The sequence below is a fragment of the Canis lupus genome, chromosome 16 (assembly GCF_003254725.2).
Source record: "Canis lupus dingo isolate Sandy chromosome 16, ASM325472v2, whole genome shotgun sequence".
NCBI classification, from domain to species: Eukaryota; Metazoa; Chordata; class Mammalia; order Carnivora; family Canidae; genus Canis; species Canis lupus.
In genome coordinates this window covers 23576984-23603785 of record NC_064258.1, presented here as the reverse complement: position 1 = coordinate 23603785, position 26802 = coordinate 23576984, and the positions used below count along the sequence as shown (strand labels likewise).

The 26802-nt window shown below is 41.3% G+C and overlaps 1 protein-coding gene across 6 annotated transcripts in view; it reads right to left on the bottom strand.

Moving 5' to 3' along the window:
* Positions 1-16977, bottom strand: part of INTS10 (integrator complex subunit 10) — a 29508-nt gene extending 12531 nt beyond the window's left edge. Inside the window, exons 1-12 of one of the 6 annotated variants that reach the window (XM_025445127.3) lie at positions 16743-16974; positions 16127-16194; positions 14841-14944; positions 14029-14168; positions 11773-11854; positions 11135-11275; positions 10550-10721; positions 9967-10136; positions 8908-9041; positions 4572-4728; positions 3486-3568; positions 2093-2245 (exon numbers count right to left, since the gene is read on the bottom strand). In XM_025445127.3, the coding sequence (XP_025300912.1) occupies positions 2093-2245; positions 3486-3568; positions 4572-4728; positions 8908-9041; positions 9967-10136; positions 10550-10721; positions 11135-11275; positions 11773-11854; positions 14029-14168; positions 14841-14944; positions 16127-16194; positions 16743-16871 (1533 nt within the window). In that variant the 5' untranslated portion in view covers positions 16872-16974. Of the gene's footprint in view, positions 1-2092; positions 2246-3485; positions 3569-4571; positions 4729-8907; positions 9042-9966; positions 10137-10549; positions 10722-11134; positions 11276-11772; positions 11855-14028; positions 14169-14840; positions 14945-16126; positions 16195-16373; positions 16455-16742 lie in introns of those variants that run through there. The other 5 variants (XM_025445209.3, XM_025445284.3, XM_025445365.3 and 2 more) reach the window with 5 other exon arrangements.
* Between the last annotated feature and the right edge of the window lie 9825 nt (positions 16978-26802).

Sequence of the window (26802 nt, the reverse complement as noted above, 5' to 3'; positions counted from 1 at the left end):
TCATATTCTAGTGAGAGCTAGATTTCATTTGGGAAGCATGTTCTATGGGTCACACAACCTTCTTATTATCCTCATTTTACAGATAAGAAAGTGCAGTCTTAAACTCATGCTTCCCAGTCTTAGCACACCCAGAAAATGTTTGTAAGGCTGCTCAGAGCCAGTAGCACTGACCTGGGGGCTCTAGCTGCCCCAAGCCACAGCCAGCTGAGAGCATCGGTATCTTGGTACATCTAGAACCCAGCTAAGGCCACAGGGTGGTGAGGCTCTAGCTTTAAAAGCCTGAAGGTTTGGTAGTTCAGGACTTGAACACTGGAGTTTGACAGCTCGGTGTGATAACTTGCCCCAGGTCACAGAGCTAGGAAGTGGTAGGGACACAATGTGTCCCCCAGAGTCACACACCACCATCCTTCAATGTACACCTCCAGCCAATCCTTTCCTTAGATCCTTCCTTGACTACACGGACTCTGGTGAAAATGCTCTTCCCTGAATGCCTACTATGCCTATATCACGGACATACTGCTTAAGTATGTCATTTTTAACGTTCTCCTATAAATACTTGTACTTTTCTCTGTAACTCACATTATATGTTCTGATGCAGGGATCCCACATGCCCCAAACCCTGCTTATACCTCCACCCCCAGCACACAGTTCAACTCTAGGCACCTAGGTAGTCAGTATTTCGATTAAGTGGAATAATGATAGCAATCTCATAGAAAGCAATGACTGTAACTTAAGAGATGGAAAAAGATTATACACAGAGCAACTCCATTTAGAGCCAGGGATTAGGGTCCTGGCAGAGGAAATAAAAGGCACTACACCAAAGATACTAAGCTTCATGCTGGAAGACTCAAAAAGATTAGCCAGAGTAAGAGTTAAGAGTCAACCCACGACTCTACAGTTTTATATCCAAGGGCCAGAGAACGAAGGAAATTCTCATCTGGACATGCTGGGTCGGAGCTGGAGACAGCTGCAGAAGCTGAGAGTCAGGAAGCAGGTTAAGGTAGACACTAAGGATGCAGGCCTAACACCGATCAGCTTTAACACTAAGGATGCAGGCCTAACACCGATCAGCTTTAACCCCAAAGAGAATAAGTTCATCCAGCTTATTTAAATCTATTTATTTTATATTCCCCAATATGATGCTGAACAGCAGTGCCTTGTGTAGTCTTTAATTCTACGTGATATATGGGTATCTGGGTAGGTAATTATGTGTTCTCCTTCAAGTTCTCAGGAGGAATTCACTGGAATGAAGATTTAGGTACCTGATAATTACATAAAGAATGGCAGAAAAGTATTTTCAATGCCATACTTTATATACTGTTTCCTCCTAAATATCATCATGGCAAATTATAAAACGTATTTCAAAATTTAAGTTTAAAAACTTAATTCAGGGTGACTAATCACAAAATAATCAACTTATCATATAGAAAGATGAAGAAATCAGAGTTTGAGTGTTAAGTTGTGGTCTTGAATTTATGCTGTATAAAGAATACAGAATGTGCTTTTTAATTAATTTAATGTACATTTTAATTGAATTCAAACCTTAATATTAAGTATCAAAGCTGTGCAAACTTTGTGGTTTGTGGTAGGTGCTAAGAGAGATTCAAAGGTAGAGACATGGTCCCCACCCTGTGGTAGGAGGGGCTCATGTCTGCTCTAGCAACACCCAGTAGCAGGTGTCCTCATCATGTAAAAAGAGAATCTGAGGCTCAGATAAACTAATGGAAATCCTCCATTCCCACCTAGTAAATGTCTTTTCTGTCCAAGTACAATAGGATTGATTTCTCTCTAAATGGTTCCAGATAAGAAAGTAAAGAAAAAAGAAACCCTCCTCCAACAAAATGGAATGAGGACAGAAAATCTGAAAAGTACTGAAGCCTAATTTCAGGGAAGACATAAGTAAAGAGAAAACAAAGTAAAACAAAATCATCAACATTTTTACCAACAGATTAAGTGATAAAATCCAGGCAGCAAAATCCTCTTTCAAATAAACATGCAGAATTAAAAAGGCCCTTCCAGGGTAAAGAGGAGGCCCCAAGGTAGCTGAGCACATCTGAGGGCCCTCCCCACTTGCAAGGCACACATTACTCACTCTGTACTCCCCTAGAGCAAAGTGGCAAGTTGCTAGCTGGATGAGTGCCCTCTGATGCTCCAGTGTTCCCTGTCCTGTGATCTGTGGCTGAGGAAGTGATCCCTGGAGAGCTGCTAAATGATGCAGGCTGGCTATTGCTTTTTTATATTGACCCTAAGAAAGACATACCAGCAAAGAGGTGAAAACCACCACCATCTAAAAAAATCTCCAGAGTTGGGGTCCCTGGGTGGCTCCGTAATAAGTTAAGTGTCTGACTCTTGGTTTCGACTCAGGTTGTGATCTCAGGGTTGTGAGATCAAGCCGAGTAGGGCTCTGCACTCAGCATAGAGTCTATTTAAGACTCTCTCTCTCTCTCTCTCTTTCCCTCTGCCTCCTCTCTGGGCTTATTCTCTCCCAAATATATTTTTAAAAATCTCCAGTTAATTATGCAACTAGCAAGCAACTACAAATAAGGTAGCTCTGTTTGATCATCTGAGGAGGAAAAAGGAGATTTAGCAATAATTAAACCAACTTACTTCAAGCTAGATGGAGGGTTCTCTATGGAGGTACTTGATATGGACAAAGATTTTTTTCTCTCTGGTCTTAATTTTTTTTTTAAGTTTGTTTGTTTACTTATTTATTTATTATTTATTTATTCATGAGAGACACACACAGAGAGAGGCAGAGACACAGCCAGAGAGAGAAGCAGGCTCCATGCAGGGAGCCTGACGTGGGACTCAATCCCGGGACTCCAGGATCACGCCCTGGGCCGAAGGCAGGCACTAAACCGCTGAGCCACCCAGGGATCCCTATTTATTTATTTTTTAATAATCTCTATTTCCAACATGGGGCTTGAACTCACGACCCCAAGATGAAGAGTCACATGCTCTACCGACTGAGCCAGCCAGGCTCCCTTGGTCTTAATCCTTAAGACTAAATAAAAATCACACAAACTTTTAGGTAAAATATGTCTTGGATATGCCATTTCTTAGAAATATTTTACTACTAATGCCATTTCTCTTTATGTAGAATGAAGACAATTTCAACAACACAGGTTGGAAGCTCTGCATTTTCTTGGGGAATTATTAGCTCTCTCCATTCCAGGCATATGTAGCCCACAGGAGAGCAAGGCAGAAGGACTCCATCAGAGTAGAGAGGAGGAGGCGTGAGAAGTATTCATCTTTTACTGAAAAGTAAAAACCTTACTTTTACAGAGAGGTGTAGCTGGACATAGCAAAAATAACACAGAAGATATGGGCTTGTCATTTTGGAGTTATTTTGAGATGAAAGTGGACCATAATCGCTCAGAGCATGACTAGTCTACAGAAGGAACATTCGCACCTTACATGTTACAGTTGCGTCCCAATAATAATCATCCTGTACAGACACAGGAACTTAAAATACATGACTCTACCTGATAGATGATCATATCGGTGAGGAAGATTCTTAACCAAAGCCAAGTATCTGTCTTCCATGCCAAACAAATTCTTGTAAATTCTGAGAATTCAAAAGCAAATTTACCAAAAGCATGTTAACACAGAAGCCGAAAACAAAACAAATGCACCACAACCACAAAATTCCAAAACATGGATTGTAACTATCAACTCTGATTTCTAAAACAATGGTCTAGAATCTCAATTAGTAAAGTTAGAATGTAATACCTACCAGTAATGCGCAGGCACTATTGTTATCAGGCCTCAATATTTACTAAGCACACACCATGGTCCCAAGGGCTGTTCAAAATGTTTTTCACATATTACCTCATTTATCTTGTAAATTACTTTGTTTTCCTTAGAACAAAAGTATCATTTTCCTTTCACCCAGCTTAGATAATAAAGATACAACGCTAAGAGTTTTACTCATTTTTTAAAAAGTCAAGTTATAAGTAAAGGAAAAATCCCCCAAAGGTCACATACATGTTTGCAATTCTAGATGTGACTGGGAGAGATGGAGGGGTGCTGTATTTACCTAGAAAAAATGACACAACACATCTGACCAAGGGTTCTGTAGAGGTATGTGACAGCAGGCCAAGGGATGAAGGGCCACTGGCCAGAAGGAAAGGAAAAATACACTGCTGAATTCCAAAGTATGGCAAAAATCCACTACTTTCCTTAGTCAGTTGAAATAGTCAATAGTTATAAAACTCCCCATAGTTTTAAGTCTATTCTCAAAGGAAAATGGGCTTTCTGTAGGGTGAGTTTTTCAGGCAGATTAAAACAGCATTACCTTTTGTATGCTTAGCTACATGTGACTAAGGAAGATACTAAGTCGAACAACTAAAAACACAGAATAAACCCAGCAAGAAAAAGAAGAGGCCAGCAATACAAATGTTAAAAGACCAAAATCTCTCCCTCAAACTCCACCCTAATCCTAATTATAATAAACGTTCAGAATAGAAGCTAAGATGTAAATGGTTATTTGAATATTAATAATTATATAATACACACTGGTAACACTGATAACAAATTAAACAGCACCAATATGACAGGCATGTTCTTACCCTTGTCAAGGAATTCCAGGGAGTAGAGCAACTCCCAGCTCTCCCTGGCTAGCTTAAAGCTATCCAGCACTTCGATGGAGTTAGCAAGCTCAGCTTTATTGACTATGATGTGACGATTCCTGCCTTTTGCCGAACAGTCTTCGTCGTCTGAACTCTGCTTAGAGAGGGTGAAAGAAGCGGAATTACAGTCATACATGGATGACCCTTCAACAACACAGGTTTGAACTACACAGATCTGTTTGCACATGGATTTTTTACAGTCCAGCACTGTAAATGTATTTTCTCTTCTTTATAATTTTCTTAATAACATTTTCTTTTTCCAGCTTTATTATAAGAATATAGTATATAATACATAGAACATACAAAATATATGATGATCAACTATTAATGTTATAGATAAGGCTTCTGGTCAGCTATAGGCTACTAGTAGTTAAGTTCTGGGGGAGTCAGAAGTTATACAGATACATGACTGTGCAGGGCAGGGGCCGGTTGGCACCCCTCACCCCCATGTTATTTATGGGTCAACCATCCTCAGACACTGTTATGTTTATTACCTCCAATTCTGATTACTATATGGATTTTATATCAAAGGATACTATAATGAGTATCATTTTTTGAACTTAACAATTTGGCTTTAAAATTAATATAAATTTTTCATCTTTTCACTCTCACACATTTAATTTTTTACCTTAAAAACTAAGCTTATATTTTTCTGATAAATTCTAAGCTGATGTTGACTTCTAAGTAAACCTATGGGGTTAAAATTTGCAATAGTTTAAGAACATATCGATGTTATTAAAGCCCCAAATAAGAGTTTTACATTCAGAGATACAGGTAAAGTAGCATATGTTTTATAGTTTATTTTTCCATGTGTGAAATCATTTAATTTGCTTCGAAAGAAGTTTATCACGTAGAGGAATAAAATTAATGCCCAAATGCCCTAAGAATCAGAGAAATGACTTTTACTTGTCTTTTGTTCCCTATACATAGCTTCTCTCACGGCCAGTCCTCTCTAGCTCTGCTCTCCCAATGCAAAGTGTCGGCCGGGAAGTAGGTTTGCCAGTACTCATCTATTAATGCTTTCTGTATTTTACAATAAAGAGTCCTACTTTCCTTGCTCTTCATCTCAAGAAATATAAAATCAAAGAAAAGAGAGCTCTCAGAGAATTACACCTATTATAAGCACCAGTAAGCATGGTCAGACAGCTTGCCAAAAAATAGTAAAGGTAAAACAGCTCCACTTAATTTTATTTTGCTGAGAAATTCTTGACTCTTATTCCATCTAGATTATTTTACTAACTTAATGACCCAAATTAAATTCTCCATCATATTTTTACACCACTATGCTCATTTAAATCTATGTACAAACATTTCAGCTGAAAGCTCCATTCCTCAAGCTAATCTCAGAAAAAATAAGCACCTCCCTCCCACTACCCACCTTTCTCCCCCACTTTCAGAGCCTGGTATTATCCTGCTTATCCTTGATGCTTGGGGACCCTCCCTACCCACTCTATTTAGCTGCCATATTCTTATCCTCCCTCAGTAATGACACATACTCAAAACCTGTTAGGTATCCTGCTTCATCAGGGTCCAGTTCCTTGCCACATGTTGCCAAACTGAGAGAATATACTAATATGGATGTGCAATTCATTGTTCCAACATACAGAAAATATTCCTGCCTCAAAACAAGATTGGAAGTTTATGGAAGGGACCTCAGATATGGTGGGAATTGTTTCCAAACAGTTTCTGAAATGGATTCTAAAGTGCAAACATACACTCTGAAGTTTTGGCCAGATGCTGTAAGCAAGAACCCTGACTATAGGGAACATACATAAGTATGTATGGGTAGAGAACACACAGTCCACAGGAGAGGCCAGCGCCCCCACCCTCCCAGCCACCTGACATGTCACACAAGCCAGGGACTTAGGCTGGGCGGAGAGTGTATGCCTGTCTGAAGAGGGCAGCCTCCATCTGGCCCAGTGTATCAGACATTCCAATTACTAAGGAGAAGTCAGACGTCTCAACTATTGTGAGAAATCTCCCAATTTTTACATGCTACATAATGGAAAGAAACAAAACACTATGTGTAAGACAAGACAAGTCTATAGGCTGAGCTTTATGTCCTCTGCTGTGATGGCACACATAGACATGACTGGACTTGGGGCAGGTCAGGGGCAGACTGTAGGATAGAGTGAAAACCAGGAAAGATCAGTTAAAAGAGTAAAAACAAAAACAGATGGAAACCCAAGTTGGTTGGAGGAGTAGAGTATGAGAGCAGGGCCTCCTAGATGACCCAGGAGAGGTAAAAACAGAAGGAACCAGAGGGCCAGAGGGTTTAAACAGCTATTCCATGGCTGGACGCTGAGTCAAAGAAAGACTGGGAATCTCTCATTCACTAGCTGCAGCTCAAGCACTATCCTGATGTCCAGAATAGAAGATGGACAACGTCCTTGGCCCCACAGAACTTGTACAGAGCTTATGAGGAGACACAGACAGTAAACCAGCAAATGACTAAACCAGAAAGTAGGCAGCAATAGGGGGTATGCAGAATTGAAATAAGAGTAATAGAGAAAACTGGTTGGGCATCTCTAGGCCTCAGAGGGAGAAATGCCTGGGCTGACAACTCAGTGACAAGGACACAGGCTGGTAGAGAGCACAGCTCGGAGGCAGACATCCAGGGGCAGGAAGGGGCTCAGAGCACTACAGCTGCTCAGAGAGGCCAGTGTGTCTGCAGCATGCAAAGGCCTGCTCAATAACTGCTCTGGAGCCAAAGTGGAGAGTTTGAGTTTATTCTGAGCATGATGGGAAGCCACTAGAGGTGGTAAAGCAGGGGAATGATGTCTGACTTGTCTTTAAAAAAACATCACTAGAGCTGTTGGGACAAGAAGAGACTGTAAGGAGCTAGAGTGCAAGCAGGGAGACAAGATGACAGCTCTTGTGACATATGGATGTCTTGGACAGGGAGCAAGAGGTGGTGATGGAGAGAACAAACTGATGGAGTTGTGTTACTTATACTGATTTGTATAGGGCATGTCATTGCTTTCAGACAAAACTAGTACTAGACAACCTATCATCCACATGGCAGGAAGGGTGTCTATGGTCTTAACATGAGGTGCCTGGACAGACTACACATTCACGGAAACCAGAGGGAGAGCTGACGGCATCTGGAAAAGCCTAGTTAAGTAGAGTTCTCAACCTGGGGCTCGTGGCTGGAATTCAAAGCATCTCTGAACTTCTGAAATTACTGGTGAAATTGTGCATGTGTGCATTTTCTGTGGGAGGAAACAAATGAGTTTATCAGGTTTAATAACCTCACAAGCCTTCAGAAAGGCTTCACCTTCTCTGCTCCATTCTGTACTACACAGCCAACTAGGACCTACAGGCCAGATGGTGTTTTTAGCAATAAAGTTTTCCTAGAACATAGCCACCTCATCTGTTTCCTATTGTCTATGGCTATTTTTCGTACTGTCACAGCAGAGCTGAGCAGCTGCAACAGAGACAGTGGGGCCTGTAAACCCTAAACTGTTTGTTACCTGGCCCTTCGCAGAAGTTGTCTGCGGACTCCTGACCTCCACTATCCTCTTACACACTGCACCTCCACTAAGCTTTCATTGAAAGCATCACTCTGCTGTAAAATAAGCTGAAAGATCACTGTTCTGCCCAACCTGCTGCCTGGCCCCATCATAAGATCAATGGCTCCTCACATTCTCTGGCGTCCCACATGTCTGTGCAAACTGTCTTATCTTCACAAAACCCACCTCCCCAATTCCAAATGACAAAACCCTCTATATCCTTCAAGGCTGATTTCAAATGCTGACCTCCTTCATGAAACCTTTCCAACACATCTCCTTAGGTTGTAATGACTTTCTAGCCAGAACACCTCGGCCCTTTCCATTCTGAGACCAGGACTCAGCACAGCACCCTGTCTACGTGTTCAAAGCAGCTCATTTGGCTTTGCTTTTTACCTTTAATTGATGCCATACAGTCATGACAGGTAGAACTAACTTATACCAGGGTTTCTTTACATCGGCCTTTTGGGCTGGACAAATTTTTGCTGTGGGGCTGTCCTGTGCACTGTGGCACAGTTAGCAGCAAGGGATGCCAGGGAGGCCTCTACAAAGTAGATACTAATAGCAATTCCGTCCCACCAAGCCATGGAAATCAAATGTCCTCAGATACTGCCAAATGTCTCACCTCCAGTTAAGAACCACTGATTTACATAGTAATTATAATTAAAAGACCCAAGCTTTATCAATTTAGCTCCAAAGCTGTATTTTACATTCATTTTCAACAAACCATAAACATATAATCTGTTAATCATATCTGAAAGGATTACCATGGTTTTCTCTCTTCCCTCAGCTAGTTTCCTCTTTTTATGTATATGTTTGTTACGATCAATTTCTACATCACCATACACATTTGACACATCCTCAAGAAGAACCAGTGGCACTTGGCTTGGGGCATTAGGACCTACGGATAGGGGGAAAACACCAATACTTAAAAATGCAGCGAAGAAAAGAAAACTTAGTATTAAGTGGAAGTTTACTCAGCAGTCATTTAAAATAAAGGTCATGAAAAAGTATGTTCAGTTTGATCTCAGGTAGACAAACATGAATACGAAAAAAGACTATACAGATATACACCAAATTATTAATAAAGGTTCTCTCTCAATGACAGACTACAGGTCAAAGTTCCCTCTCTGTATTTGTTCTTATGTATATACAAATTTTTTAGAGTGATCACGAATCAGAAAATTAGTGAGACACTTAAGACTGTGAAGTTATATGTTAATACCTTATAGCTACAAACTCCAAACAAAACCTAAATATGTGAAAGACTAAGGTCATACACAAAAATGAGAGCTGTGTTATAGTGGATGGGTAGGTGATTTCACTCTTACCTTTCTATTTTCACATTTTTAAGAATTTATATGCAAAAATATTATTTAAAAAAATCTTCGTCTATTGCAAAATCTTTGTAAAATCTACTTCAGTACTCTGCTACATCTGTTGCTTTTTCAAAATAGAGGCACTAAATATCTGTATATTTATTCATAGTACCACTACATCCTCTGATATAGAAATTTTATTACTTAATTAGTTACTTAATCAAGTGGGCTCCATGCCTGGCATTGAGCATGTGAGGCTCGAACTCACAAACCATGAAATCAAGACCTGAGCCGAGATCAAGACTTAGACACTTAACCGAGTCACCCAAATACTCCAATACAGAAATTTTAAATGAAAATACATAGAAACTACCAACAACTTAAAAAAAGCACTAGTGTCGCCCCACAATTATTTGGATTCAAGAACAATGTTAAGGTAAACATTTTTATCTTCATCATTCCAGCTGAAGCCAGTATTTTGGGAGACTCTAAAGTTCTTCGACCAACCTTGGAATAGAGATGGTTGTATGCTGTTGACATACTGGAATGCATTCTTAAAGAAGACCAACATAGTGGAATAAACCACTTGGTTTTTATACTTTGCATGAGCTTCGTTATCAAAATTGTTCATGTATCTGCAGAGATCCTTCATTCTGTGTAAAATATCACCATAGCTTCTGAAAGATGAAGGATGAGAAAGATTATTTAATTACCCTGGGCTTTTTGGCAAAAGGTCTAGAGAAAAGCCCCAATAGAAGCATGACATTTAGCAAATGTAGCTGGAGGTATGTGTAATTCCCCTTCCAAATTAGAGCAGTGATCAGACCACGATAAAGTAGCTACTCTTTGCTCTGAATGCCAAGGAGTGCTTCCAGCTCTTGAGAGTTCATATTTCCGTTGGGAAATATTTTAATAAAGTGCACCCTCTTTGCATAAATACCAAGGTTACAGAAGTAACCTTGACAATAACCAAGAAAAGCGTACCTACTTATTATATGCTTTTTAAGAGAGCGTTTTTGCCTTTAAAGATCCTGGGACTACGATATCAGAAGGCTAGCTAAGCAATTCTGGAAATGAACAATTTTCTTACCGTCTTCCTTTGTCCATCTGCCATTCACATCGCATTCCAACAACATTTAAAATCTTAAACAACCTCTCCCAAGGGTCCACAATCTGGGACGATTTTTCAGTCAGCCCTTCTATTATATACTTCTGAGAGCTCCGTTTGCTAGGTGACATTAAATCAGATGCTTCCTGGGTACCTGGGAAATGAGAACAAAGTAGCCTACAATTATTCTTACCACTTACTATGTATGTGGTACTTGACAGAAAATGACAAAGTCTGAATCCCTATTCCAAAGGCAAGAGCACAGAATCACAACACATTATGTGTTTTAAAGACCCACAATTGGCCATGAGTATAGCAAGAAATGCATTTTGAGCTGTGGTATGTGGAGGAAGCTCAGTACACTAACATTATGGTTCAGCAAGTTGACTGTTCCAAAGGGTAAAACTGGCTCCAAAAGTCTCATTTCTTACTTGTAGTATTTTTTCTAGGAAATCACCTTTAGAACACTATCAAACTAGTATGAGAAAAACCAGAACGATGAGGGATTTCTGAGTTTGTAATTTACTAGAGTCTGTAAAAATAAAATCACAGGATATTCTCACTTACCTTGATGCTGACTCTCTATTTGAGTAGACCTAGTGACATAATTGATATAAAATTCAGCTGCTTTGTTTAAGTACTTATACAATAAATTGGCAGGCAATCGAACATCATGGTTGTTAATTATTAGAGGAAGGACATCACAAACTGTTGAAGAGGAAAGATAAGGAAAAAAAATTTAAGTTGTCTGTCTGCCCTACAATTCTGATAGAAACAAAATTTATTTTAGAGTTCATTTACTGTGGTATCTAAAATATATAGAAAAAAAAACCCTTTATGGCATATTTATTTAAAAACTGCAGTGCACAGGGATACCAGTGGATGGAGTTAGCATGGAAATCCATAGGCAGATTTTACATTATGGAAAAGGGCCTAGTTCTTACACTGGGCGACAATTCAGATGTTTATTATTATTTTTCATACTTACATCTATGACTATACATATTCTTTCGGATACCAAATATTACATAATAAAAATCCAGAAGTTGTTTAAATGTTTTTCGGACTAAAATAAACAAGGACTTAAATTTCCTAATATGAAAAGTTCCTTTCCTTTCCACAAATGACCTCATCCCTTAAATGATATTTATTCCAGCATATTCTACTCACCACAAGGAACTAAAACAAAATAAAAATTTTCTTACCAAATAATTTTCTAAAGCAGTTAACAGGAGATTCTTGTTCTTCAATAGTTTCAGCCTCTAATAATGCTTCCCCAAGGCCCACCTGTTTCAAAATATAATCACTTAAATGTGTTACAGTTTAAGATGTCGGAATTACATACAGAAATGGCTTTTTAAATTTACCAGTTTGTGTATGCCAACTTCCCCAAGAAACAAATACTCTCATTTTAAAGATTAGGAAACAAAGAAATACATCAGCCACAAGGCCCAGAAGGAAACCCCAAATTCATCTGACCACTGACTGCTTTGTCTTGCTTATTATCTTCTGAACTAGCAATATTAAAATGCTAACAAAATGTTTACAGAAACTAAGAGGAAGCACTAGAACTAGTTAGAATGATAAAAGAGATATAGAGATTTTCTACAGAATGTAGAAACTGTGCTCTCTAGATCAAGATGTATTATGTCAACAAACCTTATCACTTTCAAGAGTTGTCAGGAGTAGCCAGTCATTCAGCCTGGGTTAGGCTGGACATACTTTTTGACTTTTAAGGCCACCTTTCCATTACTTTCTGCTATGCATTCCCTAGCAGAGTAGATAGGCTTATCAAAATCCACCCAGACATCTGCACTATCTTCCTTGGGATCACTTGGCAATACACGGGTAGGGGTAAAACAATGGAAAAGATAATATAACACAAAAAGCTAAAGGTTGAGTAATGATCAAGGAACATATTGGGTTGAATAGCATCCTCTCAAAATTCACGTCCACTCAAAGTCTCAGAATGTAACCTTACATATATTTTATCTTATAAAAAAAGGAAGGTCTTTGTAGATGCAATTACTTAAGATGAGGGCATACTGGGTTGGGGCAGGCCCTAAATCCAATGATTACAATCCTTACAGTCATGTAAAGACACAGGAACACAGACTCACAGGGAAGAAAGCCATATGATAACAGAGGCAGAAATCAGAATGATATAGGTGCAAAACAAAAAATGATAAAGATTGCTGGTGACCACCAGAAGCTAGGGAGAGGCAGGAAGGATTTCTCCCTAGAGCCTTTAGAGGGAGCATGGCTCTGCCCACACCTTGCTTTTGGACTTTTAACTTCCAGAATGGAGGGAGAATAAATTTCAGTTGTTTTAAGCCACTCGTTTTTCTGGGACTTTGTTATAGCAGCCCTAGAAGCTAATATAGGGAGGTATAGAAAAGGTTAACTAGGGCCAGAAACTTGAAAGATAGTGTGGGGAAGAATAAACAATAGAGTATGAATTTATAGAGTTCATTACTTGAACCCTGAATCTTCCACCAACTAGCTATGGGAACTAACATATTTAAGATTTAGTTTCCTCATCAGTAAAGTGGGATACTGCCTACCTCAAGGGGTTCAGAGAGTATGGAAGGAGATACCGAACACCAATGCCTGCCACTAGCACTCAATTATTATTACATATACAAGGAACAGAGGGAAAAGCACATGAAAAACATGCCTATGAAGACAACAGACTACGGCTCTCAGTTAAATTCAAACACACTGTTGACTACAATGGAAGAGGATTTTTTAAAAAATATTTTATTTATTTATTCATGAGAGACACAGAGAGAGAGGCAGACGGAGAAGCAGGCTCCATGCAGGGAGCCCGACATGGGACTTGATCCTGGGACTCCAGGATCACACCCTGAGCTGAAGGCAGACGCTTAACCGCTGAGCCACCCAGGCACCGTGGAATAGGATTTTTTAAAAAAGACTTATTTTTGAGAGAGAGAACATGCAACAGCAAGTGTACACGGGGTGGGGGTGGGGCAGAGAGAGGGAGAGAGACTCTTAAGCAGACTCCATGCTGAGCTGGAGCTGACTTAGGGCTCAACCTCACAACCCTAAGATCAGGACCTGAGCTGAAACCAAGAGCTGTATGCTCAACTGACTATGCCACCAGGCATCCCTGGAATAGGATTTTTAAAAAAACTTTACTACACAGATTGCAAATAAACAGCAGTGTCAAAGCTTGGTGACTTTTTCCTTACACTGATTGCAATAAGGCAAATCAATCAGTGTAAGTGTTCCTTACACTTCTACTGGAAATTTATAAAGTTTGAAAACAGTGAAATCCCTTTAGCTTTACTGACAGATTCCTTGATTTAAGTTCAATCTTGCTTAGTGCTCTTTAGAATCTCTGCTTTAGAAGAATATACACTATAGCTTTTGACCCAACTAATGAATGTATTGATCGATTTCATTTTCTCTTAAGAAAGAGGAAAGGATCAAAATCATACCCCATGCTGCACCACTGTTTCAGGGAAGCGTCTCAAAAGTAGAAGCAACATTTCTGATCGTTCCAATGTGTTGAAGCATTGTTCCGTAACCTTTAGTAACATTTCGCACTGGACTCGACCAGGGAGAGTTTCAAATAAACCTGTACATAACACATTTAACTTTAAAAAATTTCTTTAAGAAAGAAGATCCTGAAGCTAAAGAGGAAATAAGGTATTTTCATGTACAAAACAGTAAATACTACATTTAGGATCATTGTTTGGTTTTATCTACAACCTAGAAGGCTTTTGGGTCAGATGGTATTGGACACAGGTTTGCTGCAAGACCCTAAAACATCTGGAAGCCTTATTGGATCCAGAAGACAAGAATGGTGCTTATGAAGGGTCACAACAGTGCTTGCTGTTGGCTGAGACAAAGAGGATGTGCTTTGATTCCTCAAAGAGGAAATCTTTGATTGGCTAAAGCAACCAACACAGAGTGAAGGTTAACAAGAAAGGTCATAAATCACTAAAAGTCTCCTCCTGTTTTGTGGACATCTGCCTCATCTACAGATGCTTTCTGATCATTGCAAAACCTGTTAAAAACATCTTTAATTCCCTGGGCTGATACAACCACACACTTTAAGGAAGGTTAGAGGTTTCGAAGCAAATGCTCAAGGGACTAAATGACACCATTTGTAGACCTGAGTTGTCAAGAACAAAACACACATTTGTGTACCAATACCACAGATGTGAGTTTTTTTTGCAATTATGGTATATAACTTAGTATTCTAGAAACAGAAATTTTACATCATTAAGTGTCACTCTGCTCTTACTTCTTAAAAATTGGGTTTGTTTATCCTGTGAATCGTTCCTCAGTGCTGATGTAATAATGCTGATTTCTCTCCATACCACTGGCTGGTCAGGGAAATTCACAAACCTATTTTAAAATGAATGTGTTAAATTAAAACGTCAGAATCTACATAGTATTAGAAGAAGAAAAGAACATTAGCACTAGAAGAGATAAACATTTTTCTTTATTCCAAGTAAATATGTGGATATACCAAATCAAATCAAAAAGCATATAAAAATAGAAACTAATTAAGGAAAATGAAGTTAATCCAAAAGTCTTTGGAGGTTCTTAGAAGTGAAAAAAGACAAATGTCCATAATACATAAAGCACTTCTCAATATCAACAAGAGAAAAGAACCCAAAGAAAAAAAACCAAAAAGTGGGCAAAGACAAATCACAGAAAGAATACAGACAGCCAAGAGAGAACACTTGAGAAGATACTCAGTCTTATTAGTAATACAATGAGCAGAAATTTTTAAAAATAACAAGATATAAAAATAAATAAATAAATAAATAAAAAGATATCACTTTCTATCACATTGGCAAAAATTAAAATCTGATAAGAAAGACTGATAATATCCATGTTTGCAAATGTGTGGGAAAATGGGCACTCTTATACATTGTTAGTAGAAAGGTAAACTGGAATAGCGTTTTTTTGGAGAGTAATTCGATAGTGTGTCAACATATAAAACGTGTACATACTTGACTGTGAAAATCAATGTTTAAGAATGGACTCTATAGAAAAACACCAAAATATGCATACAAAATTGCTTATTGACATGCAAATATGAAAAAGATATAATCCATATATCAAATACAGTATGCATACTGAAAAATAAAGGCGTCCCTCCATTCCACTGGGTGAAGAGAGTACGCTGCAGCAGATGATGAGTAGTTTTGTTGTGACCCTTCCCCACAAAACCCCACCTGTCTGTATGGTCCTGTGTCTACATGTGTATACAGACACACAGAACTTTGGTTGAGTCAGAGGGACCTTCATGTGTCACTCTCTATCCTTCAGTAGTGTTTGAACTGCAAAGAGCTTGTATTATTTCCAAAATAAAACGGATTATTGGAAAGAAAAATTTTGACAAGAATAAAACAGAGGAAGACTTCTTGCAGAGTAGGAATGCCGGCAGTTAACTGAAGGCCTGGCCTCAAGACCAGGGTTCAGAGCAGGGAGGTGATCTTAAAGATCTCCTCTCACTCACACACACAGCCTCCTGAGAGGTTCAGGGCAGGGCCGGCTGAGGTCACCACATACACTCACATGTCGTAGAGCAATCTCCCGGCGGTGGCAGTCCTCTCGGCGTTCCGCTCGATGGTGTACATCTCGTACTGCAATAGACAGACATCAGACCCACGGGTCACAGAGAGAACGGCCGACACGGGGGGGGGGGGGGGGGGGGGAGGGGGGCGGGTCACGACTCCGCCCGGGGCTGGTCCTGGCTCCGCGGTCCCAACCTGCACCCAGCACCCCGCACCCCCAGCCCGGGGGCCTGACCCCTGAGCATCACCTGGTTACGCAGGGCCCCGGGGCCTAGCATGCGACCCTCGGGCTCCCTTACCACCCTTCGGTCCCCAAGGCCGGCGGGATGACGTGCCCAAAGCAGCAAGCGCTGCACAAATGGCCGCCGCGCTGACAAACGAGGAGCGAGCGCCGTTCCCGGGGCGCCGCGGTGCCATCCGGCCACCGAGCCGGCAGCAGGGCACCCCTGCCTGCAGTCCCCCGCCCGGCCGGCCTCCAGCGGGGTCACGGTGCGGGTCTCGCGGGGGGAGGGCGGGCGCGGGGGGTCGGGGAGCGGGCAGGGGTGAGAGGAGAGGGACCCGAGGCTGGGGGCCTGCGAAGCGCCCGCCCCTCCACCGCGCGGCCGCCCGGACCTCACCTGGATGTTGAAGTCGGCGGGGTAGAGGCTGCGGGCCGTGATGAGCCACGCTTTGGCTGCCCACAGGTCCTGCTGCACCAGCTCCCGGGCTCGCTGCACCAGGAACTCGCAGTCACCCTGGGCCGACATGACCCCGGAGGCGCCCGGCCGCCGGCAGCACAGGCCGTTTACCTTCCGGCTCTAGAGACGCCGCCGCCGCCGCCGCCGCCGCCGCGGGGGTACCTTCTGCGCATGTCGGGCTGGCCGATCCGGAACAGCTCTCCGGGTTTTGCGAGGAACCGCCCAGCCCCCGCCGCCTCCGGGGACCAGGATTTCTGTGCGGTCTTTTCCCGGTCACCTCCAAAATGTGGAGAAGGGAATCGCACTCTCGCGGGCTCCAGCGTGACTGTTCCAGCCAGGGAGCCTGCGCGCGAGCCTGTAGTCGCCGAGCTCCCTCCGCAGGCTCTCGTAGCCTAGGGGCGGTCCCGGGGGTCCCCGAGGGTCCCGGGCGGCCTAGAGAGCGGCGGGGGCGGGGCGCGGAGCTCCCTCGGCCCGGGAGGAGTGGAGGAACCTAACCTGGCCCGGGTCCTTGCCCGGGATTAGGTTTACGAGCCAACAGTCTGGGGCCGGCTGAGGGTGCAAGGCACAGAGGGCAGGGTCGTTCTTAGCGCTTGTTCTGGCACATTTTGTCTTTCCTGAATGTGTCCACAATCTGTTCTCGCGTCTTTATTCGCTGACTTTTGCCACAGGCACTGAGCTGTTGCAGTACCGAGCACTTGGGAAGTGCTCTGCTGCATGCAGTGGGAGCTGCAAAGATGATTCCTGTCCCAGCAGAGGGTTGACGATGAGGTGGCCTAAGGAAAAACAGGCCATTTTAATGATCTCTTTCCCATCAGATCAGTGTCATTTTCACCCAAACGCCAGATTTGTTTTCCATCTCAGAGGAGGAAAACAAAATCGTCTCCCTGCTCTGGTGAAGGAGAGGCCGCATTTAAGAGCTAGAGAAGCAATACTTACCTGTCTACTAGGAAAAATGTACCAAGATGCGGATTCATTTGTTTTCAATCCAAGTTCTATATGCAAAAAGTTTTAGCAAGTTCTATTTACGACTGATATCTTTGATTTATTTGATTTAAAGCCAAGAGATTAAGGATTCAAAGCTGGTATGTTTTAAAGATAGAAATTACTGGGTATTTATATACATGACAAATTATATTTTAAATAAATTATGAATATATACATTACTATTCATGGGTATATATAAGGTCTAATACATTCTTATAAATTGTGATAATTTATAAATAAATGATCTTAGGGACGCCTGGGTGGCTCAGTGGTTGAGTGTCTGCCTTCTGCTCAGGTTGTGATCTGGAAAACTAGGGATGGAATCCTTCATCTGGCTCCTCTCAAGGACCCTGCTTCTCCCTCTGTCTGTGTCTCTGCCTCTCTCTCTCTCTCTCTCTCTCTCTCTCTCTCTCTCTCGTGTCTCTCATGAATAAGTAAATAAAATCTTAAAAATAAATAAATAAACAATCTTAAAGTGAGTGGTGAGTTAGTATGCTAATTTTAGAGAGAAGTACCAGAAAGGGTAGGCACAAAGCAGCAGTATTAAAAAAAAAAAAGTGCTATCAAATTTATTAAAGTCACAGCTCTTTTATTTTGCTATTTTGCTTATGATACCATTGTAAAAACAGCACTTTTAAATATCTTCTCCTTTACTCAAAATGGTCAGGTGACAATCTTGCTTCCAATTCAGTGGAATCCTGAACACATTCCCTGGTGGTTACCCTCTTCTCTTCAGAATTAGGACTTCCAAATTTGCAGGGCACAAGATTTAATAGAGACAGAAAAAATTCCATTAGTGGGTTATTGGGCATATTTTGAGGAGCCACTGTCTCCTCCCACCCCTGCTTGGTTTAAAGCATATCCTGTGTTGGAGAGAACAGTGCCCCGACCTCATGGGATGTGATTTAGTTGACACCTTTATTAAGCTTCTAGTAGACCATACTCTACCATTTTATCAGGCCACCTGCTTCTGGGTGTTGGGAACAGAGTAAGACCAGTGAATGTGTTGTGCCTGTTCCCTCTGCCACATTTCTTTTGCCATAAAAATGAGTTCTTGGGCCTTGAAGTGATATTGTATGGGATACGATGGTGATGAATAAGGTGTCTGTAAGTGCATGAATGGTGGAACACGCAGAATGTTATGGGGGCAAATCTGAGTAGTATGAATTCCCGTAAAGACAAATCACTCCCTTCTCCCTGAAGAACAGGTCCAGTGTAAAGTAATCAGCTTTTCACTACCTAGCTGACTGCTCCCTACTGAGGAAATGGTGCCATTTTGGGGGTCTGGTTTTGGCTCCTGCCATTGGCCTTTTGGACACTCAGTGGTAGCTCCAGTCATACCATCCTTGGTGAGGGGAAGTTCATGTTGAGCTCACACATAGCATCCCTGCTGTACACATAGCATTTCTGCTGTCATGCCACTTTTTCCATGGATCCACTGAGCAAACACTGGCTGAGGAAAGAGATAGACTGACATCCACGGGATGAGTCATCTTATTACCACCTGATTAGTGAGCATCTTCTTTGCTGTGGATGTCCTCTGGGAAGCAATTATGTAAAATACAACTGCCTTTTACATTTTGTACCCATTCTGAGAGTCCATATTAGTCCCAAGTCTCTTTTTCACCAATCTTCCAATTTTGCTCTAAGTCCTTGATCTGTCAGACAATCTGCCAGTGACTTCTCATGTCAGTAGAGATTAATACCTCAGACTGTCTTTCCAGAGTGGATCATTGGATGAGCTACCCAAAGTTCTACCTGCTGGAGATATTTCCTTTTTTAAAAAAAATTTTACTTATTCATGAGAGACACAGAGAGAGGCAGAGACATAGGCAGAGGGAGAAACAGGCTCCATGCAGGGAGCCCGACATGGGACTCGATCCCGGGTCTCCAGGATCATGCCCTGGGCTGAAGGTGCGCTAAACTGCTGAGCCACCTGGGTTGCCCGAGATATTTTCTTTTATTGTGTTTTTAGGGCTAACTCTGAGTGTGGCTGCCATTTGGTGGTCACCCACTTCCAGATGCAAGCACACTGTACACACCCTTGTGTATACCAGGTACTCTCATGAGGCCACAATGTGAGCTCATGGAGAGGTGGTAAAGCAATAGACGTATCTACATGGGACTCTGAGCCATGCTTATGAACATTTCTTGTGATTTTCAGACCTGCTCAGGCTCTCTCTTATTTACTGTATTTCCACTAAATAGTAGAATGATAGTATACACTCCCATCTTTATTATGGGACTATAAATAATATTTTAGATAATAGCAAGTTCATGATGGGCACCTCAGATCACAGGTCAGTTGATATCCCTTAGGTCAGGGGTCAATGTTGACCAGGATCCAGTAGCAATCTAGGAGCTGCTTTTCTTTTCTTTTCTTTTCTTTTCTTTTCTTTTCTTTTCTTTTCTTTTCTTTTCTTTTCTTTTCTTTTCTTTTTTCTTTTCTTTTCTTTTTTTAAGATTTTATTTATTTATTCATGAGAGAGAGACAGAGAGAGAGAGAGGCAGAGGCACAGGCAGAGGGAGAAGCAGGCTCCATGCAGGGAGCCCAACGTGAGACTTGATCCCGGGTCTCCAGGATCACACCCTGGGCTGAAGGCAGCGCTAAACCACCCGGGCTGCCTAAGGAGCCGCTTCTCAAATGGGCTTCCTTTGGGCTTGCACTGTAGTTCTCCTTTTGGCCCCTGTCAGAAGCTCCACACAATATACCTATGTCACAGGCATAGGATTCTATGGACCCCATACAACTTATCATTTGCTTACCACATATCAGAAGTGTGCTAATTTGCTTTACTACAAAGTAAAGATATACATCTGGAACAGTACCTGCAGTTAACACGAATACCTCGTTAAGTTCATGATAACTCATAGTCATTCTCCAAGATCCATCTGCTTTTTCAAGGAAGAACCAGCAGTTGAATTAAGTGGGATGTAATGGGAATCACCTACCATGCATCTTTCAATAACAGAGACTTTTTTTTAAAGACTTTATTTATTTATTTATTAATGAGAGACATACACAGAGAGAGAGATGCACAGACACAGGCAGAGGGAGAAGCAGGCCCCATGCAGGGAGCCCGATATGGGACTTGATCCCAGGTCTCCAGGATCATACCCCCAGCCAAAGGCGGCGCTAAACCTCTGAGCCACCCAGGCTGCCCAATAACAGAGACTTTCTTATTCTACCCTCCCTACACAATGGGTCTTACTTTGTTAGGAAAAGAATCAGAGGATTCTTTCTTTAGTTGCTAAGTATGTTTGTGGAGAAATAATTATAGGATCATTTTCTGTGAGATTTGTTGGACATACTGTGAGATAGCCATGGACCAAGACACCACTTATGACCTGACTGGTAGGCCAAGATAGTGCTGTGGGCCCTTGGCAGCCTCTGAATGATATTCAGACTTAATTAACTAACTCAGAATTAATCCACATTAATTCATTATCTAATTACCTTGAGGAACCCAGGTTTTCTCTTCCTCAGTGCCTATCACCCCAATTAATGGTTGCACATCCTCTGTGGAAGGCTTTAAGGAAGATTCATGATATGAAATTCTGGCAAAGTTGCAAAGTCTTTTTCTTTCTCTTTGTTTTTAAAGATTTATTTATTTATTTGAGAGAGAGAGAGAGAGAGAGTGTGTGTGTGTGTGTGTGTATGCATTCGTGTGCATGCACATGTGGCAGGGGAGGAGCACAGGGAGAGTCCTAAGCAGATTCCATGCTGGGCGTGGAGCCTGACTCACGGTTAAATCCCATGACCCTGAGCCAAAATCCAAGAATTGGATGCTTAATTGACTGTACCATCCAGATGTCTTTTGCAAAGTGCTTGCCCTTCCTTCGTTCTTTCCTTCGTTCCTTCCTTCGTTCCTTCTTTTTTTTTTTAAGATTTTATTTATTTATTCATGAGAGACACACAGGGAGAGGCAGGGACACAGGAAGAGGGAGAGGCAGGCTCCCTGTGGGGAGCCTGGCGTGAGACTCAATCCCAGGACTCTGGGATCATGACCTGAGCCAAAAGCAGACGCTCAACCAACTGAGCCACTCAGGTGTCCACAAAGTGCTTTTTCAAAGGGATGTAGCCTCTACCTTGGGTACAGAACCCTGAATCTGAACTGACTTGAGTCTAGGAATTGGGTACTTTACATAAACAGTCACTAAAGTCAAATTGCTGCTCACTTGGTTTAGAGTTTCTCTGATTTTATGAATCAGTAGGCTGCCCATCTATCTTATTCTGAGGAACTTCATGATCAATTAACCACTGCCACACACCTCTGAGGGCCATAATGCTCTGATTGCCACTGTGTCCCTGAAGCTTATTATGGTCATTGTCTCCACTTTCTCTCTAATGGTCAAGTGTTGCCACCTGATCTCTACTACACAGGGATCCCATTATTCCTATTGGAATCAGGAAACCCAATTCTTGCATTATTTTTTTTCCCTGAGGTATAATTGACATATAACATTATGTTAGTTTTAGGTATACAACATAGTGTTTGAACATTTGTATGTATTGTGAAATGATCACCACAATAAGTCTAGTTAACATCCATCCATATAGTTACCATTCACTGTTAACAAAAAACATTTTTTCTTGTGGTAAAGCCTTTTAAAATTACTGTCTTGGCAACTTTCAGATATTCAAAACAGTATTATTAACTATGGTCACCACGCTGTATATTATATCCCCATGGTTTACTTATTCAGTAACTAAAATTTTGTACCTTTTGACCCTCTCCCCCATTTTGCATCCCCCTCACCATCCTCCCCTCTGGCAACCACCAGTCTGTTCTCTGTATCTACAAGCTTGACTTTTTTGGTTTTAGGTTTTTGTTTGTTTTGGTTTTTAGATTCCACACATAAGTAAGATCATATGGTATTTGTCTTTTTCTGACATATTTCACTTAGCATAATGCTCTCAAGGTCAATCCATGTTGTCACAAATGTCAAAATTCCATTCTTTTTTATGGCTGAGTAGTATTCCATTGTATATTCATACTACATCTTTTTTATCCATTCATCTATCAATGATTAGGTGGTTTCCACATCTTTGCTATTGTAAATAATGCTTCTGTGAATAATGTTCGCTGTGAACATGGGGGTGCATATATATTTTTAGAAATAGTGCTTTCATTTTCTTTAGATAAATACCTAGAAGTGAAATTGCTGGATCATATGGTAGTCCTACAAATGATTTTTTGAGGAATCTCCATACTGTTTCCTATAGTGGCTGCACCAATTTGCATTCCCACTGACAGTGCACAAGGGTCCCCTTTTTTCCACATATTCACCAACACATGTTATTTCTTACCTTTTTGGTGTTAGCCATTTTAAACAGGGATAAGGTGGTATCTCATTGTGGTTTTGATTTGCATTTCTCTGATGATTAATGATGTTAAGTATCTTTTTATGTGCCTGTTGGTCATCTGTATGTTTTCTTTGGAAAAATTCTATTCAGATCATCTGCCCCTTTTTAAATAAAATTGTTTGTTTGCTAATAAGATATGTGTTCTTTGTATATTTTGGATATTAGCCCTTGTCAGATATATGATTGCAAATATTTTCTTCCATTCAGTAAGGTGCCCTTTCATTTTGTTGATAATTTCCTTTGCTGTGCAGGAAACACAATTCTATGACAACATCTCCCACCAGCATCTCTGGCCTACAGAGAACAGTTAACATAAAGATTTTTATGGCTGAGGGTACTCTCTTCATTAATGCATTTCTGGACCATCCTGGGTTGTATGGTAGGGGTTGGCTAAGCAGGCTGCACATTATGAATTAACTCTAATATTCCCATTTCATTAAATCATCAGACTCCTTTCTCTAAAGTATGCTAGGAAAATTGCAGCATCTCAATCTAGGCCGCCTCTGAACCAGACTGAACAAGCAAACTCTTAGAACCATTGGTACTCTCACAGCCACTTCAGGACCAAGGTGGAAGACAGATCTGAAACTACTGGAACAAATCCAATAGGATTAAAAATGTGATAGATAGCGATGCTGTATGGATCCTCTGGCAAGGCCCTATTGGGGCAAAAACATGCACATTTGAGTAGCAGCTCCTAGATTTTTGTTGCTGGTCATATGGAATCTAGAGTTCTTGGCGCGCACACGCATATGGATACATTTGGCCCTACCTAATTTTACAACTTGTCCTTTCTGGACAATGCCCTTATTACCCATTCCAAAGGTCTTACGAATGCACACTGGTTGAATCTAATGATTCCTTTGGGACATAGTCCTTTATTTATTCCTGGAATAGGTTTTGTAATTCACTCTCTGGGTCAAACAGAAATATCTCTTCCTTTTTTCTTCTTTCTTTAAGATTTTATTTATTTATTTGAGAGAGTGAGCATGAGTGGGGGAGAGGCAGAGGAAGAGGGAGAAGCAGACTCCCTGCGCAGCAGGGAGCCTGACGTGGGGCTTGGTCCCAGGACTTCAACATCATCACTTGAGTTGAAAGCTGCTGCTTAACTGCCTGAGCCACTCAGGCACCCCAGGAATTTCTTTTCCTTAAAAAAAATTTTTTTTTTTTACTTGGGAATAATTTCAAACCTACAGAAAAGTTACAAAATAAAAATACTATAAAAATTATTTGTATATCTGTAACAGGTTGAATTATGTCCCCCCAAAATGGATATGTGGAAGTCCAAGCCCCTAGTACTGTAGAAGGTAATCTTATTTAGAAACAAGGTCTTGGGTCGCCCCAGTGGCTCAGCGGTTTAGCGCCGCCTTCAGCCCAGGGTGTGATCCTGGAGACCCGGAATCCAGTCCCGCGTCAGGCTCCTTGCATGGAGTCTGCTTCTCCCTTTGCCTGTGTCTCTGCCTCTCTCTCTCTGTGTCTCTCACGAATAAATGGATAAAATCTTTAAATAGAATGAATAAAGCAGAATTAAGAAAAGAAAAGAAACAAGGTTTTTACAGAAGTCATCGAGCTTTAAACTTGAGGTCATTGCATTGGTGTAGGCCCTAATCCAGTAAGACTGGTGTCCTTATACAAAAAGGGGAAATATAGACATAGAGACATATGTGCATACAGGGAGAATGCCACGTGAACATGAAGCCAGAGATCAAAGTGTTGTAAGTATAAGCCAGGGAATGCCAAAGATTGTGAGCAAACCTCCAGAAGTCAGGAGACAGGCCTGAAGCAATTTATCACTCTTAGCCCTTAGAAGGAACCAACACCAGCTGACACGTTGTTCTTGGACTGCTAGCCTCCAGAACTGTAAGACAATATATTCTGTCATTTAAGCCAATGGTAATACTACTAGTGTGTAGTGTTTTTTTTTTTTTTTTTTAAGATTTTATTTGTTTCTTTGAGAGAGAACACAAGCAGGAAGAGGGGCAAAGGGAGAAGCAGACCCCTTGCTTAGGAAACTCAACACAGGGCTCGATCCCAGGATCCTGAGATCATGACCTGTGCTGAAGGCAGACTCTTAACCAACTGAGCCACCCAGGCTCCCCTGTATGGCAGCTCTAGCAAACTAATATGTACCCTTCATCCAGTTTCACTTACTGTTCATATTTTACTTCATTTGCTGTGTCATATGCATGATATTCTCTTTCTTTGCTCACTCTCTGCATATATATGTATGTATACATAATATATATTTTTACCAAACAATTTGAAACTAGATTGCATTGTCATGGTCCTTTATTCCTAAATATTTCAGTATGTGTTTTCTAAGAATATGGATATTCTCTTACATTAGCCACAGTAAATTTGTTTTATCCAAACTACCATCTCTATGCCAATTTTCATAGCATTTCCCCCCTTGAGTGAAGAATCCAGTCATGGCTCAGATATCGCATTTACTTTTCACTTAGTGTTCTTCAGTCTAAAATATTTCTACAGTCTGTCTTTGTTTTTTATGGCTTTGATATTTTTGAAGAATATATCTCCCCTCTATTTTCTTTTAAATGGAAAGTTCCTCATTCTGTGCTCATCTGATCCTTCTTTAGATTCAGGTATGCATTCCCAGGTTAATGAATATTACATACGTGGTTTTTATCCTTCTCAAGGATCACATCTGGAAGCATACGATGCAGGTCTGCCCCTCACTGGTGATGACACATTCAAGGTGTTGTCTGATTTCTTCATTGTTATTGTTTTTCCCCCTGGCAGCAATGAGTAAACTATAGAGAGACACTTCAAGGCCATGCAAATACTCTGTCATTTTGAAATTTAACTCTTTCTGTCCCTGGAGACAATGAGAGATAATGGGGTGACTCTTGCAGAATAGGCACCCCATACCCAGTCATTGCAGCCCAGCAGGAAAGAGATAACAAACTCCTTGGAGGTCATTACAAGCCATCTCATTTCAACCCATGCCTTGAATTGAAAGTTCAAGATACCAAGCTTCCCTTTTTCAAAGCTGCCAACCTGCTTATCATCACCACAGCAATCCAGCGATGTTCCAAGTCTTTTCTCCTCCCTGCATGCCATCCCGTGCCCACAGCACCATAATTTGTTTAAGTGTAATGCCACAACGTGCCATTGTTTTTCCAGTATTCCATATCCCTGTGTGCACTTAATGAAGGAGTCATTTACGGCAGCGTGCATGGAGTTAAGAGAAACAACGGGGGATGTTGTGTGACCAGGAACTAGTGGTAACAGGATTGCAAACTTTCTATCTGAAGGATGAATGCTGAGGTCATGGAGGAGGGGCATCCTAGCAGAAGCTGCTATTATAGAGGGATTTAGCCACTGCCAAACTCCTTGTGCTCATACAGGAAGAGAGAGTGGACAAGCAATACTCTACTTCTCTTTCTTTCTGCCCTCCAAGATCCCATGCTACTCTAGTGGATGAACCTAACAAGAAGATAGAGGGAACTCAGCTAACAGTTTCTAGGTTTCCGCCATTTGGAGACTAGAGGGCAGAAGAGAGTATAGAATAGGAAAAAAGCAGCCCTCAGCCCTTCACTATACGCTGTGCAGAACTGACAATCCTTTGTTTTGCTCCTGCTTCATGCAAATCCATTCTCATGCTTCTCTTGTCACTGCATTTTCTTC